The following is a 17,943-nucleotide window of genomic DNA, read 5'->3' on the forward strand; positions in this document are numbered from 1 at the left end:
AATGAGTTGTAATTTGAGATGGTATAAACACCAGCCTATGCTGTGTACACAGCAGGCACTCTTGAGCTCAGGCCTTCCAGGTGTTTTTTCCTGGAGCTTTGTTTTGCATCCTATCCTAGAATATGTCACATTCCCTTGCATGAAGCTCACTTAGAGCCCGGCTGTGCTACTGCTGAGAAATCATCTTGGGTGCCCTTTCCTACAGATTTTCGCATCCCATTGGGGGTTGAAGGAATTTTCAGCTCAGGGGCAGAATAGATCCTGCAGTGCCCAGGCGCACAGTCTATGGGAGTTTGTCCCTCTTCACAGCTGACAGCATTGCAGAATTCCCTGTGGGACAATAACAGAAACCCTTATTAGCCAATGGTGTTGTTGGAATAAAATCTCCCCACTGCAATGTCTTGGTCCCAGGCTATAATGTTACCCCTCCATTCCCTCTGCATCTTTACCACTTTTTATTGCAGCTGAACACACGCTCCTCATTAGTACCCTGGGTGATATGGGGAATCAGTGTGCTGGAAATTATGTGCAATAGGTACCAGATGTTTGTGTCAACTTGGTATGCATTGGTATTTAAAATGCTTAAGGATCACATTTATTAAATGTGAAAATTACTTATTGCACCTCCCCCCAAACAATAACTCCCCCACCCCCAATGTTTTACTCTCTGTTGCATGAGGTGTGATAATAATTTCTTTGGGGACAGATTAAATTTAAAGTGTGTGCAGCAAATGCATCTGTTCCCAGATGCTTCGTCTGCATTCTGTCAAGCCTTAGGGCTGGCCTGCAGCCAGCGTGGATGTGGGGGTTCTGTAACAGAGATTGGAATGCTGTGTTGTAGCTAAAGGACATAATGAAAGGGTGAGTCCATTTGCATTTTTTTCTTTAAGTGGAACTGGGAATTTAGACATTGATGTTATAGCCAGATCTTAGGAACATTTCCCATGTGTGCAGATAAGCAAACATGAGTGAAAAAGAGGAAGACGACATTTGGTAAAATGAGAAATAAGTTTGTGCTTTCTCATTGAGTTTATGAAATCTTTTAAATTAACTAAAAGTTTGCAAGTGCGAACTAATCAGTCTGTTTTATCAAACATGAGTTAATGTGTAGGTTTGGCCAATAAGTCTGCTTGTTCATCAAACACTGAGGTGAAGGACAGGAAAATGCAGGTTAGAAGCCAGCGGTGACTATCCGTGGGAAAAGCTTAGACCTGGAGGCTGAGAGACTGGGTTCGAATCCCACCCTGCCCTCTACTGGTGGTGTGTGACCTTTGGCAAGTTACTTAGCCTCTAGGGGTCCCCGTTTCCACCACTCTAAAATGGGAGTTTTAACAGTACCTTTACAGTGCTGCAATGAGGATTAGAAACAATATGTGCATAGTGTGTGGCCCAGAGAAGGTGCATGATAGCCGTATACATGAGGAATTAAACCCTGGCTTATCACAGGAGGTGGAGGCCTAGTGTGTCACCATATGCTCCACAGTGTTGCCCCAGGTGGCCCAGCTGCTGAACACAGGGCTCTGCTTTGTGAAGGAGGCCACTTGGTCTGGGCCACCTGGTGAGCTTCTCTCCACAGGGCTTACTTGAATCTGTGCTGTCTTCAGGTCAGTGAATGTTTTTAGTCAAGAGAAGTAGCATCTTGTGAGTGAACTGGGGCCATGGGTCTGTCCTGGTGGCTGAGGAGGGTGTATTGAGAAGGAAAAACACAGTCTGACTTCAGGGTAGGAAAGAGGACAAGTCAAACAAAACACAACACCCAGCAGGATTTGGGGGAGATCAGATTGCTTGTGTAGCCAGCAGAGAAGGATAAACTCAGCTCACGCTATCAGACCAAGGGAAAGTTAGACTTTGAGAATTACCCGCAAAGAATCCTGGATGGGGCAGATACTAGATGCCTGGAATAAAAAGAAATATCTAGATGGGGAGGCAACAGTGGGAAATGTCTCTGGAGGTGGACCTGTATGTACATTACTATTAAGAAGCAGTCCGTCGAAGTATGCACCCAGTTTTGTGGCTTGCAACATGTGATAGTGGCAATTATATCTGTTCTGTCCACATTAGAGAGTTTCTGTGAGGCCTCAGATAAAGAATCTGTACAATGTTCTTTTTTTTTTTTTTTTTTTTTTTTTTTTAGTAAAATGCCTTCTGACTGTTAACATTGGTGCAAGGTGAACAGGAATGTGCATTTATGATATTGTTGCCTTTAGCCAGCATTTCTTTCCGTATCACTTATGCCCTGCCTGACCCTTACGGTGGTAAAGTTGCTTTTGCTGTGCTGATTGGCATCATCACGGAGCACGCCACTCATTTGCCTCATGACTTGGGGGAAGAGATAGCTCAGGGAAGGAAGGGCTGTGGGTTTCCAGTGGTGGCCACAAGAGAAACTCCCAGCCTTCCGATGCTGTCAGTGAGAGCCTGTGTGAGCAGTTCCTCAGCTCACAGGTCACCACAGAAGTGAGCAGATGAGTCAGATAGGGTTTCAGAACATGTTTTCCTAGTTTCCAAGCCTTTGTGGCTATGAGGTGCTGCACTTGGGCCCCTTGGTGGCCGCCTTGCTAGCTTAGGCTTGTGTAGTAGAGCCTGGGGGTGGGTCACACTCTTCCTAGGTGGAAGCTTCCCTCTGGATGTGGCTCTGGCCTTGTGTGAGCAGATGCAGTAGAAGCTGCTTTGAGGCCAGTTCCTAGAGGCTTGCTCTGGTTTCAGGAGAGGGGCAGGAAAGCCTGCACCTGACCAGAGGTGGCAGGAGGCTGGAGGCTTGCTGATGGCAGAGGGGAGCATTGTGCCACCTGGAGAACACAAAAACAAGTTTGTGTTTCCTGCCTGCTGTGACATTTGAGGGTGGGGAAGTCCCAGCCGGGACTTGATTCTTAGCAACCAAAAATGCCACCTCCTTTGTATCATGATTGATTCCACCACCCCTCCCCCCAACTCCCTTATTATAAGATGGAAGTTTTATCTACTAGGTAAAGAGTGAAAGGAAGAATTCTAGGATAGAGTCTCCTATTTGTATGAAATCCTTTTTTTAAATGTTTATTTATTTTTGAGACACACACACACACACACACAGTACGAGCAGGAGGGGCAGAGAGACAGGGAGACATAGAATCCAAAGCAGGCTCCAGGCTCTGAGCTGTCAGCACAGAGCCTGGTGTGGGGCTCGAACTCACAAACCGCGAGATCATGACCTGAGCTGAAGTCGGGCGCTTAACCGACTGAGCCACCCAGACACCTCTGTATGACATCCTTTGAGCATCTTGTGGTTCTTTCCCTTTCCTCTCCCACCGCCTTCCGTCATTAATATTTGAGTATGTACTGTATGCCAGACGTTATGCTGGGATAAAGGATACAGCAATAATCAGAATAATAGGGCTCCGTTCTTCTGTGATGTTTGCAGTCTTTGGGTATATGTAGACATTAAACAAATCATTGGACAAATGATTATATAAGTATAACCACATGAAGTGCAGTGAAGAGAAATGAAGAGTACCATGTGAGTATTTAAAAATGTATTCTCTAATGTAAGAGAAGTAAGAGAAGCTTTCTTGAAAGATCAGAAGAATGAGTAAGAATTTGCCACCCCATGGCAGGGCAGAGGAACAGGAATGGTGGGAAAGTCTTCCTGGAGGATACCTTGTATATGGAGTCTCTGGTGGGAAGAAGGTTAGCATTTTTGATGAAATAAAATAAAGGTAGATTAAGCTGCACGTGTCAGAAAACTCAAAATGATATTGGCTTGAAAAAAATTACATGTGTTCCATATAAAAAGAAGTAGTCCAAAGCTGATCCAGTAGCTCCATCTTCATCAAGAACCTAGGCAACTTCTGTCTTATTGCTTTGCCCCACTCAGCATGTTGTTTCCATTTTATGGCCCAAGATGGTTGCTCTGGCCCTACTCATCACATCTGTCTTCCTGCCCACAGGAAGGAGGAAAGGGCTGAAGAACACAACTTCCCTTCAAAAGAAATCTCTTGGAAATTGCATGTGTCACCTTTGGTTATATCTTCTTAGCCAGAATTTTGTCACATGGCCATACCTAGCTACAAACATTAGCTAGGACTTCCAGTACAATATTGAAAAGGAGTGGTGATAAGGGACATCCTTGCCTTATTCCTGATGTTAATGAGAAAGCTTCTAGTTTCTCTCCATTAAATATGATGTTAGCTATAGGTTTTTGGTGTTGTTGTTTTTTTTTTTTTTTACATGCTCTTTATCCACTTGAGGAAGTTCCTATCTATTAGTTTGCTCCGAGTTTTTATCATGAGTGACTGTTAGATTTTGTCAAATGCTTTTTCTACATCTGTTGATAGGATAATATGATTTTTCTTCTTTAGCCAGTTGGTAAGATGGATTACATCAATTGATTTTCAGACATTATGGATCTGGGTTGAATCCCACTTGGTTGTGGCATGCATTTCTTTTTTACATTGTTGGATTTGGTTTGCTTATATTTTGTTGAGGATATTTGCATCTGTGTTCATGAGAGATATTGGTCTTTTCTTTTTTTTTAATTTTTTAAATGTTTATTTATTTTTGAGAGACAGAGAGATACAGGACATGAGCGGGGGAGGGGCAGAGGGAGACAGACACAGAATCTGAAGCGGTCTCCAGGCTCCGAGCTGTCAGCACAGAGCCTGACGTGGGGCTCGAACTCACAAGCCATGAGATCATGACCTGAGCCAAAGTTGGATGCCTAACCGACTGAGCCACCCAGGCACCCCTAGTCTTTTTCTTGTCTTGAGATATATTTGCCTGGTTTTGGTATTAGGGTAACACTGACCTCACAGAATGACTTAGGAAGCATTCCCTCTGCTTCTACTGAAAGAGAGAAGCAGAGATTCCCTCTGCTGCTTCTTCTAGAGAATTGGTGTAACTTCTTCATTAAACGTTTGGTAGAATTTGCCAGTGAACCCATCTAGATCCAATATGTTTTTATGAAAAATTTCACCATACAGAGATGTGAGCCCCAGAGGTAGGTGTGAGTGTCACTCCTTGGGTGACCTTACAACTGTTACTTAAGTGCATTAAATGTATTCTCTTTTTCTTTAAAATAGGGATACTACCACTTTATTATGATGGTGTTCAAGGTTATACAAACCCAGAACTGCCCAGCCTATAGTGAGCACTTAATAAATAGGAGCAATTTATTATTATGTTTTTTTTACTACCCCAGACTGACATTGTGTGTTGAATTGTTGAAGCCACCATTTCTTTTTTTTTTTTTTTTAATTTTTTTTCAACGTTTATTTATTTTTGGGACAGAGAGAGACAGAGCACGAACGGGGGAGGGGCAGAGAGAGAGGGAGACACAGAATCGGAAACAGGCTCCAGGCTCTGAGCCATCAGCCCAGAGCCCGACGCGGGGCTCGAACTCACGGACCGCGAGATCGTGACCTGGCTGAAGTCGGACGCTTAACCGACTGCGCCACCCAGGCGCCCCGAAGCCACCATTTCTTATATACTTTTGGAAGATAAGGGTACATAATTCCTAATTTCTTTTCTTTCTTGCTTTTTGGCTTTACGGATAGCTTAATCATACTTGTAGCTTTTTTTTTTTTTTTTAACTTAGAGGAAAAAAATTCATTAAGGGATCTCAAAAACCAACTACCACTCTGGTATATTTGATGGTCAAAGATGCTCTATATGGCGTGTGTTTAATCATTGACCCCAGTGGGTCTTTGAAGTGCATCTATCCAGTCAGTTGATCATAGTGTGCCCTGTGCGTTGCTTTTTTCTTTGACCTTGGACTGACTCCTATAACACATGGCTGGAACTATAGCCCATTAAGTGGGATCTTCCCTGCCCTGACTCTGGCAAGATAAAAACCATAGATTCTAAGGTGAGGATTGCTTGTCCTTAGCAATCTTTAGGAAAGACTTTATCCTCTGATTTATTGCCAGTGAGTTTTTTTTCTAGCCCTAGTGTGGTGATTTAAGGGAGATCCTGACAGGTGATGGTGGCATTGTAAGGAGGAGGGCAAGTCAAGCAGATTGCAGACATGTTTTGGGTGGAACCACAGGCCATTTGGAGCTTTGCACATACATACAAAAGTGGTGCTGAAGAGCTTTTTTTTTTTTTTTTTTTAAGTTTTTCTCTATAATCTCTACACCCATCATGGGGCTCAACCTCATGACCCCAAGATCAAGAGTCGGATGCTCTACTGACTGAACCAGCCGGGTGCTCTGTTTTCAGTTTTTATTTAAATTCCAGTTAGTTAACATGCAGTGTAATATTAGTTTCACGTATACAATATAGTGATTCAACACTTCCATACAGCACCTGGTGATGATCACAACAAGTGCATTCATTAATCCCCATCACCTATTTAACCCATCCCTCTACCCTGAAAAGCATTTTTGTATGTGCTCAATTTATGATAATGGAAAACTCATGGCAGGAGGCTGTGAAACCAGTTCCCCAGAGTTGAGTAGGAAGTAGTAGGAGACTCTGGAGCTTTGGGGTGTGAGATATACCAGACACCCCTCTGCAGTTGGTGAGGACAGGAGGGGAAACAGTAGGGGGAGCAACTGCTCATACTGTTTGCCCTACATGGGGACTTCTGGGACTCCTATGTCCCGTACCTGCTGCCTTTGCCACTGTGACATCTTCCTTCACCACCGCTATTTCTCAGAAAGCAGCTGGGCACAGTGCAGCAGTACAGAGAGCAGCAGTGATTATTTGAGAAGGTACATACTTCATTTCAGACCAGATAACTATTATCAACCTAGACAATTTCCATGAGTTCTGAAATAGACTTGGCACACTAGGCAGGGTGTCTGCTTATAGTATAGCAGTGGGGGTGCAGGATTGCCTGGTTCTGAATGACATTTGCATTTTAATTTTGCACTGGGTCTGTAATCCTGGAGAGTACTTTTACTATGTATAAGTCAGGAAGAACTCGTTGGGAGTGAGTTTAAGTCTTTTATCAGGTTCCACTTGGAAGGCTGCGGTTTAGTGGACACTATATGATCAAGTCTCAGTCTCCCCACGTATCCAGTGGAGACAACACCAAGCTTGCAGAGGTATATTATGGGTTCCTCTTTCTTAGATGTCTCTTTCTGTCAACCCAGCCAGTGTGCAATGAGGCCCAAGTAGTACCTCACATCACTTTTGCCCATATTACCTCCTTACAGCCGAATCCAAGTCTCTAGAATGGTGCCTCAATCAACAGTCAGGGAGGAGGCAGTTGTTGTTGTTGTTGTTGTTGTTGTTGTTTGTAAGCCCAGTGATTCCCTTCACAAATATTTTTTGAGCATCTTCTACATGCCAGATGCTGTGATCGGTGCTGGGGACACAAAGATGAGTAACCCACAGTCCGGGAGGTCATACTGTACTAGCAGGGACAGATGTGTATACACTGGTGGTTACAGTGTAGACAATGAAACCTCAGAGATGGGCAAAGAAATTATGAGAGGATGGAGGAAGAGTACCTCCCTCAGCTTGGGGTGTTTGTTGTGGGGACAGAGTTCGAGTGGAAGAGGAATTTGGGTAAAAGAAAAAAACTTGAATAAAGGCATGGAGTTAAGAAACATCATGGTATCTTTGGAGAACTTTCAGCCAGTTGGGGTTGCTGGAGTAGGTTGGGGTGAGGCTGGAGAGAGAGGAGGGGACTGATCAAGAAAGGCCTTGTGTGCCTGGTGGAGGAGCTTGGGCTTTCTTCATAGGCCAGAAGTCCTTAAGGGACCAGACATGCCCACAGAGATGGGAGGGGCAGGCATTCATATTGGGAATAACCATCCCATTGAGCACCCTGGGTAACGTGGGTGGTGCTTGCATGGAAGGTGACTTGGAGAGCTGGAGACCAGAGTCACCTTTTAGGAAGATCTGCAGTTGTCTAGAGACAGAGGTGATGAGAATCACAGAAGGTAGAGCTGGGCAGGAATGGATGTTAGGATTTAAGTTTTGATGATTAGAGGAAGGGAGAATCAGGAGGCGGGAGCCGAGTATTTCCAGGATTCTACTTTTCCTATTTGAAGCTCTACTCATATGCTTTGCCCTCTCTTGGGAGGATTTTTCTGACCTCTGGTCCAAATTTTGCCATACAACGCTGGCCCCAATTAGCCCTGCTCATTATATCTTGCTTTGTATTGTTCTTAAGTTTGTTTTGCTCTAAGAAGGGGGAAGTGCTTAAAAAGTTGAGACTGTATCTTATACTTTTTTGGTGCAATTTTAGGTGTTTAATGTTATTTATGCATACTGTTATTGGGCTTTAGGCAATTTATTCCATTTACTTCTGGTTTTCTTCTACGAGAGGAAGGAATTGAACACAGATGTCAAACGGGAGGTTCCTTCCATCCAGAGGAATACATTCGTGACTTGTGTATCTAAAAGGGAATTTAAATAATCAAATACACATCAAAATCATCTGAAAGGAATTCAAGAGATGGGGGTTTTAGAATAGGTTAAGCTTTTTTGCCATTCAGTTCTGGAAAGAACTTACCTGGAAAGGTTCCTAAAGGTTGGCAGTGGCTTGATCATCCAGACTAATTAATTTAACTGTAGCACAGTTAATTGCTGTTTCTGAGGGGTTTGTGTTTATGATTCTTTCTGCAGATCCAGAGCCCGGGACCCAGTGTGAAGTGTCGCCTGTCAACGCCTCTCATCCTGTCCAGGCGTTAATGGAGAGCTTCACTGTCTTGTCGGGGTGTGCCAGCAGAGGCACGACGGGGCTGCCACAGGAGGTGCACGTCCTGAACCTCCGCGCTGCTGACCCAGGACCTGACCAGCCTCAGAGAGAGGTAGGCGTAGGCACCAGCTTTCTACTCACTGCCCCTCTGAGTTTGTAAAGACACTTCTCTTGTTTTTCCATTCCGGGTTTAGCAAGGATGCTCGTGTGTGAATATAAGTGGGGAGGAGGGGACACAGTGTACGCAGATTGCTCTCTAGACTGGGCAAGTCTAGGACATCATTCTGGAGAGATTTTTCAGCCTTGTAACTTTCCTGGCTACCCCTATTGGAAAGAATGTTCTTAAGAATTTCGTCTTTTAAACATGGCTGTCAAAAAATAAAATAAGGTGCCATTTTTCTGTAATTGTAAGATGTCTTTCTCATCTCCTCCTGTGTCCCTGTGTTTCTCATTTCTTTCCTTTGTCTTATGAACCTGCTGCCCCTGCAGGATGAGTCGGTGGAAATTGGAGAACTCTCTGAAATAAAGATGGTGGTACTTTGTACCTGAATGAAGAGTGCTGGAGGATAGCTCCTTACACTATCTAGGCAGCTTCTTGAAGATAGTGCTGGTCTAGGTGATGGTGACGAGCCAAGCTCATAGTGACTCAGTATTTCATCTGTCCTCAGTGCTATTTGAAGCACTCATACACTTAGCCCATAAGTCCTATTATTATCCTCCTTTTACAGGTGACAGGTGCAGAAGTAACTCACTCACACAAGGTCATCACTTTAAAAGAAAAATGGCCTCCTCTTTCCTGTGGCTCAGAAATGACCTAGTTTGTGGGTAATGGTCGTCATACTGGAATATAACACACAGTTGCCATTCTTTCTTTTTTTAAGCTTCTGTGTGTCAGAAATGTTATCAATCAGGTATTATCCCTCCAGGGAGAGAGAAATCATAGTAAATCCTGATCACAGCAAAGTGTAGGGAAACTAATGCAGAATGGAATTTGTCTTTGCGTTTTCTCCTGGTCAAGGAAATTCATTTCCAGAATTATTTGTTTATGTGTCTCAACCACTCTGCCTTTTGTGGGGAGTAGGAATAGGAGAGAGGTGAGGTGTCCAGAAGGAAAAGCAAACTGATTTTCATCTCATGAAAGTGTGCAGAGTTGGCTCATTTCAAAGACAAATCAAACCTTTTCAGCTACCCTGGAAATTATTGTTAATACACTTGGTTGCTTGCCATTGTTGCTGCAACACATATTTCAGGTCAGATTTCTTTATCCTAGCAATGTGTCTTTAATTCTTAACTTATGGGGGAGATTTGTGGTGGGAGGGAAAGGAGGAGGAGGAAATGCAGTTCCTGTGAAGCGTTGCTGACTCCAGCAATTCTTTAGCAGCAATAATTACTCATTTTATATGTGCTCTCTCAGAGGAACTAAGAAAGAAAAGAAAGTTTGAGCTATTACAGAAGCAGCAACAGCAGAAATTCTGGATGTTAAATTGTGCAGTACTGTTGTTGACTCTGAAAATAGATTCCAATAAGACGATTGAAGTAAAAGAAAAACACCTCCAGGAATGATAGCAGATTTCTCCACACTTGCATTTACTACGTTAGATTAAAATGTTCATGGCAGTAAATTACTAAATCAGCTCTTTCCCCCGGCTTGTTATTGGTGCAGGATCAACTCTGAGATCTATTATAAATCCACCCTTCTCTGACATACATACTCTGAGGGTACATAAAACTAGCTGGCATCCAGGGACGTAGTGTGTTCAGTGAGGGAGTAAAGAAATGGGGTCTGTAGGGGATAGTCTCAAAAATTTGTTTAAAAACCTAAACATTACTCTCCTTTCTTCAGTATTCATATAGTACATGTATATGTATGACTTGGGGTTAGTGATTTGAAGATATTTTTGAGATGAGGCAACTGAGGGAAATTACATCCTTTCTTTCTTTGGGGACTTTTTAGGAATTAGATGGTTGCAATTCATTCCTTTTTGAAAACAAGATTTTGGGATATGTGATCTTTGGAAATTCTATCTGGCACTGAGTTGCTCTCAGACGTTGGAGTATTTTATGTACAGATGTGAGTGTAGAGTACAACATCAGAGTGGTTGGGCCATGAGAGAATGAAAGAATGATGGCAAAATGGGGGTGGAGAGATAGTAAATATTAAATCTCTCATCTTCTCCATGTATGACTGTGCAGCCACGCAGTTTTTGAAATCATTTGAACTACATGTCCCCGCAGTTCCACTTCTCTAAGTATTTACCCAAAAGACATGATAACGTATGCCCACACAAAAACTTGTCCACAAATGTTGATGGCAGTGTCATTCATATGAAAGAGTGGAAACAACCTGCATGTCCATCTACTGGTGAATGGATAAATAAAATGTGGTCTATCCACCCGATGAAGTGTTACTCATAAAAAGGAATGAAGTGCTGCTGTGTGCTGCCATGTGGGTGAACCTTGAAGACATGATGCTAAGTGAAAGAAGACAAGACAGACACATATTCCGTGAATCCATTTATATGAAATGTCCATAATAGATTTATAGAAACGAAAAGTAAATTAGTGGTTGCTATGAGCTGAAGGGCAAAAGAGAGAAATGGGGGTTGATGGCTAATGAGTACCAGGTTTCTTTTGGAGGGACAGAAATGTTCCAAAATTAAGTGGTGGTGATGGTTCCCCGACTGCATATGAATATACTAAACACCACTGATAAATGTGAATATACTAAAAATGGTTGGGTTGCATTTTAAATGGGTGAACTTTTTTTAAACCAAGATTGCTTACTACCCCAACCTGAGGTCACCTAATTCTCTTCTCACTGGATAACTTGGTTTTTATAGATATCATGTGGTCTGTGCTAAAAATCACGGCTGATCCATTTTTGGAGTAAGAGAGGAAGGACCAGAGGTAGCCTTTGTGCACGTCTCTACTGACCAGTGAAGGCAAATACTCGTCAAAGTGAAATGATGCCCTTATGTATAAATTAGCAAAAAGAGTGCCATGCTAGCTCCAAGGTATAACTGACCTTGACTCTGATGACCAAGGTAGTTGTTTTTCACCATTTCCCCCTTAAATTACTAAATCAGCTCTTTCCCATAGCTTGTTATTGGTGCAGGATCAACACTAAGATCTATTATAAATCCACCCTTCTCTGACATTTTGCTAAATTCCTACCTCCTAGGCATCTTAAGGTTCTTCAGCTGAAGAGAGGCTGCTGCTATTCCTGTGTGAAGGAGGTGACAGAGCCCTACACCTGGAAGTAATAACTGCAGCAGGTTGACAAGATTTGGGGAAATAGTTATGCTTAAGTCAGAGAAACAGTTTTAGAGGCCAGCAGAGAATTTGTGTCAGAAACTCGCTTGTGACAATAATGTATACAAAGCCTTCTGTAGCAAAGCACTGCTTTGCCGCTGGCCTCCCTGCTGGGTTCTCCTCAGGACAGTGCAGAGACCTATAATTGTATTTTTCATCTGAGACCACACCTCTCATTTGTAATCATTGGTTTTGGAAACAACAGGCCTGGAAGTGAACAGGAAACTTGAAAAAGACTCTGGCGACAGAGAAGGGCAGAAGACAGTAAACAGCCCAGAGAGATCAGTTTTGTCTTTAGGAATAAGCAGACACCGGTGTCATCATTTTCATCCTGTGAAAACCAGCTCTCACTCTTTGCCTTCTAAAACGTACCCGTCCCCCTGTCAGAGTTTGGGCCCTTGGGGTGTTTCCTGATTCCTGAGAAGGGTTATAGCACCACCAGAGGCTTGCTTACAGTAACGTACTTTCATTAGTTGCTGGAATGGCAACAATTTTGTTTCCTATCTAATTTTTATTGTGACCTGCTTTTATGTGGCCATGTGTCTTTTCTATTTCCGACTTACCTAATTGCCTGTTTACTATGAAAAGCTGCTGAGACCAAGCCCCTAGTTAGCGTTACCTACGTATATAAAAGACATGGTGTTTAAATTTATATATTTGTCTTGACATTAAAGCAGTAACTCTTAATGTCTATTCCAATAACTGGTTGTATGGAGGAAAGATCTGGAAGGCTCATTGTCATGGGAAAGGGACCAGGTTTAATAACTTTATCCCTCAGAAAGTTCAGAACCGTTCATACTTTCATGTATTTGCTTATTCTCTGCTTCATTCCAAAGAAAGGATTTGGGATAGGCTTACAGTAGACATCTCAACAGTGTAAGCAGAAATGCAGGATGAGGACAAAGCAAAAAGAAAAGCATAGTTGTTGGCTCTATGGGTTAGTGTGTTTGGTATGGTTGAGTATGAAATTTGGATCCACACGTCTTGGCAGGCGGGGCCAAATGGGATGTGTGGTTAATCACACATGTGGCTGCAAATCACTTTTACTTTGTACCTTCTCGAGGACTGTGGCATAAAGTTGTTCCTTCCCTGCTTTTTAAAAAAATTTTTTTTTGATGTTTATTTAGTTTTGAGAGAGAGAGAGACGGAGTGTGAGCAGGGGAGGGGCAGAGAGAGGGGGAGACAAAGAATCCGTATCAGGCTCCAGGCTCTAAGGTGTCAGCACAGAGCCCGACAGGGGGCTGGAACTCAAGAACCGTGAGGTCATGACATGAGCCTAAGTCAGATGCTTAACCGACTGAGCCACTCAGGTGCCCCCCCCCCCCCGCTTCCTTTTGAGGGCAGGAAAGACCACAATTGGGAGAAAGAGAAGCAAGTAAGCACATCTCTCTGAAATGCTAACTGTTCTGCTTGCTTCTTAACAGTTCCCATGCCCACTGAGTTACAGTAACAGCGACGACCATGGTGATGGTGGTGGTGAAGTGCCTGCTGGGGGCTGGCCACCTCCCTGGCACTTGTATTATTTCTGCCTGTCCTCATTGTCACCAGAGAAAGGAGCAAGGCTTAGGGAGGCAGTGGACGCTGGGTCGGTTGGACTCTTCTAGCACAGGCTTTCCCCACTCTTCCCATCCACTTCCCTTCTACCTTCAGCTCTTACCTTGTTCCCGGATATGAAACCTGCTGACCACTCTGGCTCCACCTGTTAGGTGAGCCAGCTGATCTCCTACTCAGGGTTTGGGTTTCCTGCATAGGCTTGTGACAGCTCATTCCAGTGTCCCCAGTCCCTTTTCATTCCCTTCTTGTGGCTTTGGGGCAGTATTAAGGTTGGTCTCTTGCTGTCTTTTTTCCTCTCTCATTTAGAAGATTATCACATCATACATTAGTAATTCTAAAATGCAGGAAACTGAGGATCCCTTGCACTCTACGTGGCCATTAATGGCCATACCAAAGGCCACCTCCCATCTGTCCTTCATTGTTGATTATTTCCTTCCCTCCCTCCCCCCATAAGGCTTTCAGCTGCCTTCACAAAAGTAACCCACCTGTCCTCTGCTTCCATCCATGACTTCTTGTGACCAAACTTGCTTGAACCATGTGATAAGGGAGAATGAACAAATTAAAGGACTCTTCCTGCTATGAATGAAATAGGCGAGCTTTATTCCATGGACTTTGACTTCTGATTTGACATCTTTTTTGCTTACTTTGAGGAATCTGGCAGTTCAGGGATTAAACATTTTGGAGATCACTACTACCTACCTACTCACCTATCTATACATAGTCTTGTCTCTGTTTCCACAATGTTAGTAGGTGAACAACATTTCTCTTCTCCCTCAGTTATTTTTTTTTTTTTTAATTCTTAACGTTTATTTATTTTTGAGGGATAGAGAGAGACAGAGAATGAGCCAGGGGGGTGCAGAGAGAGAGGGAGACAACAGAATCTGAAGCCGGCTCCAGGCTCCGAGCTGTAGGCACAGAGCCCGACGTGGGGCTCGAACCCATGAACCGTGGGATCATGACCTGAGCCGAAGTTGGACACTTAACTGACTAAGCCAGCCAGGTGCCCCATCTTCCCCCTCAGTTATTAAAGTACAGACAGAGCAGCCCAGGGGTGAGTGGAATGGGCTGTGTCTTACCTTTACTCATCACCACCCAAAGAATGGATACAAAATTACAAGACTGGCTTTTTGGAGACTACCTATGTTGGAGCAAAAATATCAGATGAACACGAAAACAGTAGCATACTAGCTACATTCCTTCTCTGCCTGGGACATTTTTTCCTCTGCAGTTATTCATGAGTGATTTGCCAGTGCTCGTCTTGTGTATGTGCAGAAAAAATCCAAATAAACTCAAGGCTGTTAATGTTTCAGAGATCTTACATGTAGTATATGCTTAGCAAGTGTCAGAGTAAACCGCTCACACACAGACATTGTATATTGGTGAAATTTAGTTACTAAACAAATACCTTCCATGTATAAATGCTGCCTGGTGTTTGTTTAAATGGAGATTGTTTTGGAAATCACTCCAGCATTTTAGGTGAGATTACCTCTGAACTGACCATTTTGTGCAGATCTACAGCAGATATATCAGAAAGTTAAACTGACAACAAGGGTCACATTTCTCTATTCATTTGAGTGCTGCTGTGGAACTTATTTCATTAATTTGAAAGACAACTGAATCTGACTCCCATGCAGGATTGGAGGCTCTAAATAAACAGGCCAGTCACATCATTTGAAGGGAGCTGCCCCTTCACCTGAAGATACTCAATACAGTTTTTTTTAAGTTTTTACTTATTTATTTTTGAGAGAGAGAGGGAGAAAGAACAGGCGGGGGAGGGGCAAAGAGAGGTAGGACAGAGGATCCCAAGCAGGCTCCAGGCTCCATGCTGACAGCAGGGAGCCTGATGCAGGGCTCTAACCCACGAACCGTGACATGACCTGAGCCAAAGTCAGATGCTTAGCTGACTGAGCCACCCTGGTGCCTGAGGTACTCAATACACCCTGCTGGGCACTATGAAGGTGCTAGGCTAGGAGCAGGGTTGGGGACAGCAAGGCAACTAGACCTGGCTGCTGGCTCAGCAGAGGACAATGCAGGCCAGTTTAGAACGGGCCACACTAGTGAAGGATGGTTTCTAACATGTTGGGGCAAGATGTTGAATCAGAAATTATAGCCAACTCTGAAATAAGAACTCTTCAGAAACCCCGTTTTGGAAGTGTAGAAAAAAGTAAAAGCAGAAATCAGAGCGATAATAGTAAACATCAGGGGTTAGCAAACAAATTGGGACACAAACCAAGCGAAAAAGTTACAGCATTCCTACCAAGATGCTGGCTGGCCACATTGCTTAAACCCTGTCATTTATCATAGTAACGTCCAGATGCTGTGAAATTGCCCTCCGAAAGCACTCCTTCTTGCCCCACCAGGGGGACTGAGCCTGGTTGGTCTCTGCCATTTTAGCATGAGGTAATGCCGGGTTAAGTTCTTTGCTGCTTGAGAGGTGACAGATTAAAAAAAACCTTTCATGATTGCCTCTTCCCCAGTCTGAAGAAGAGACTGCCTGGACCCCCTCTAAAATTTTTGCAGCAGCATTTTCCAACCAGTGTGGTGTTTGTCTTTATGGAGGTTGGGATTACAGCCCTGATCCATACCGTTGTTGCCATGGTAATTCCTCTTGACTTTTAAAAAATTCTAATTTCCTAAAAATGTTGTTAGAAAATGTTTTTACAGGAGCCCCCTCTGCATTTGAAAATGGGATTTTTTTGCTTTTAGGACTTTTTGGAGAGTATTTTAACAAGCAGTAGACCAAAGTACAAGGCAAGTCTACAAATCTGAGACCCAGATGTGCTGATTGGGCAAATGCCCAGTTTGTGTGTGCAGTGTCCAAATCTCTAACTTGTACTTTCTTGTTTTCATTGCTTATCTGCTATCTTGACATTTTGTTTGAGAGTAAAAAGAAATTTACTGCTAATATCTCTGATTTAACTACTCAAATTCTGCAGAAATGTTTCTTAAATCCCTTTCATTCGTTCCCCCACTGTGTTTTCTGAGTGTTTCTGTGAAAATGAGCACAGAAATTATTTAATTATTTTACTTTATTTATTTTATTTTTACTTTTAATTACTTTAATTATTTTACTTTTCTTTCTTCCACATTGAAGATGCCAGGTGTGAATGTGGCGCTGCTGATCATCTCTCCACGCTATTGTGTTTCTCTTATCCTTGTCTCTCCCACTCTTGAATGAGTGAACATCTGTGTGTCCTGTCTTTGCCTTCTTTCCTCTGCAGCCTGACTTCTGTTCTCCTGAGCTGATCTCTGATGATGCCCTTCAGACCGACTCATGGGATGCTGGGATTGGAGGGGTGCCCTGGAGACAGTCTAGACTTAACTACCGTACAGAGGAGACCGGGGCCAGGGAGTAAAGTGACGACTTGTTCACTGTCAGACAAGAAGTTGGTGCCAGTGCCGGACTGGAACGCAGACGCCCTGATTTCTGTGGCAGAGCACTTTCTACCCCAGCATCTTTCCCCACTGTTACTCCTCCTCGACTCCTTTTTCTGCACCCCCTTTTCTGACATCTCTCTCTGGGCTCCAGGATGTTACCTTAGCCTGGTTCTCCTTCTTCCCTACCATCTGTTTTTCTGTTTCTTTCCCAACTCTTTGTTCCTTCTCAGGGGTTCTTGACTGGAGTATGGTCTTTGGCCTTTTTTTTTTTTTTTTTCTTTTTTTTTTTTTTTTAACACCCTGTCTGTTGTCCCTGGGTCACTCATCTATTCTCTGGATTCTCTGGATTCGCACCTCCATGCGAAAGACTCCCAACACTCCCTCCAGGCTTCTCCAGTGGAGCTCCAGTCAGGTCTCTAAAGAACCCTGCCTCCCTGGTCTTACCTCAAGCTCCCAGTCACTTCCCAGGCGTGTGCCTCTTGGTGAGTTACTTCATTCTCTAAGCCCCATTTGCTCATCTGTAAAATGCAGATGATAGTAGCAATTCCTTAGAGAGTTTACTGAGGCTTAGAGATGGCTGTATGGCACTTAGGGCTGCCATGTGTGCCTGGCATACAGTCAACAATCAAATGCTAGCTCTTTTTATCATCTCTGAAATGGAATGTGAGCCGGACTTCTTCCCCCAGTGCTGTTTATCAGTCCAACTTCCCTGTCCCATCAGTGTCACTGCTGCCATCTGCCATAGGTCCTTTGAACCGTCTTGGATTTACCCATCCCTTTCAGACCCTGTATCGGTCAGCCACCAGGTTTTATTGACATTTTCTCTGAAATATCTCTTGAATTTCTGTGTTCTTCTCCACTTACCCTGCAGCTTTTTTTTTTTTTTTTTTAATTTGAGAGAGAGAGAGAGAGAGAAAGAAAATCTTAAGCAGGCTCCATGCTCTGCATGGAGCCCAGTTCAGGGCTTGATTCCAGGACCCTGGGATCATGACCTGGGCTGAAATCAAGAGTCAGAAGCTCAACTCACTGAGCCCACCCAGGCACCCCTTACCCTGCAGCTTTTTAAACCAGTTTCC

General features: G+C 43.6%; 1 protein-coding gene across 2 annotated transcripts in view; it reads left to right on the forward strand.

Annotated features, from left to right (window-relative positions):
- The window catches only part of TGFBR3 (transforming growth factor beta receptor 3), a 211,360-nt gene that overhangs the window by 80,901 nt on the left and 112,516 nt on the right, over positions 1-17,943 (forward strand). For both annotated transcript variants that reach the window (XM_047085878.1, XM_047085877.1), the window contains one exon: positions 8,551-8,735. In XM_047085878.1, the coding sequence (XP_046941834.1) occupies positions 8,551-8,735 (185 nt within the window). The remainder of the gene's footprint in view (positions 1-8,550; positions 8,736-17,943) is intronic.

The sequence above is a fragment of the Lynx rufus genome, unplaced genomic scaffold (assembly GCF_022079265.1).
Source record: "Lynx rufus isolate CCGP_SWC_20201006 ecotype Redwood Valley unplaced genomic scaffold, mLynRuf1.p SCAF_2, whole genome shotgun sequence".
Classification (NCBI taxonomy): domain Eukaryota; kingdom Metazoa; phylum Chordata; class Mammalia; order Carnivora; family Felidae; genus Lynx; species Lynx rufus.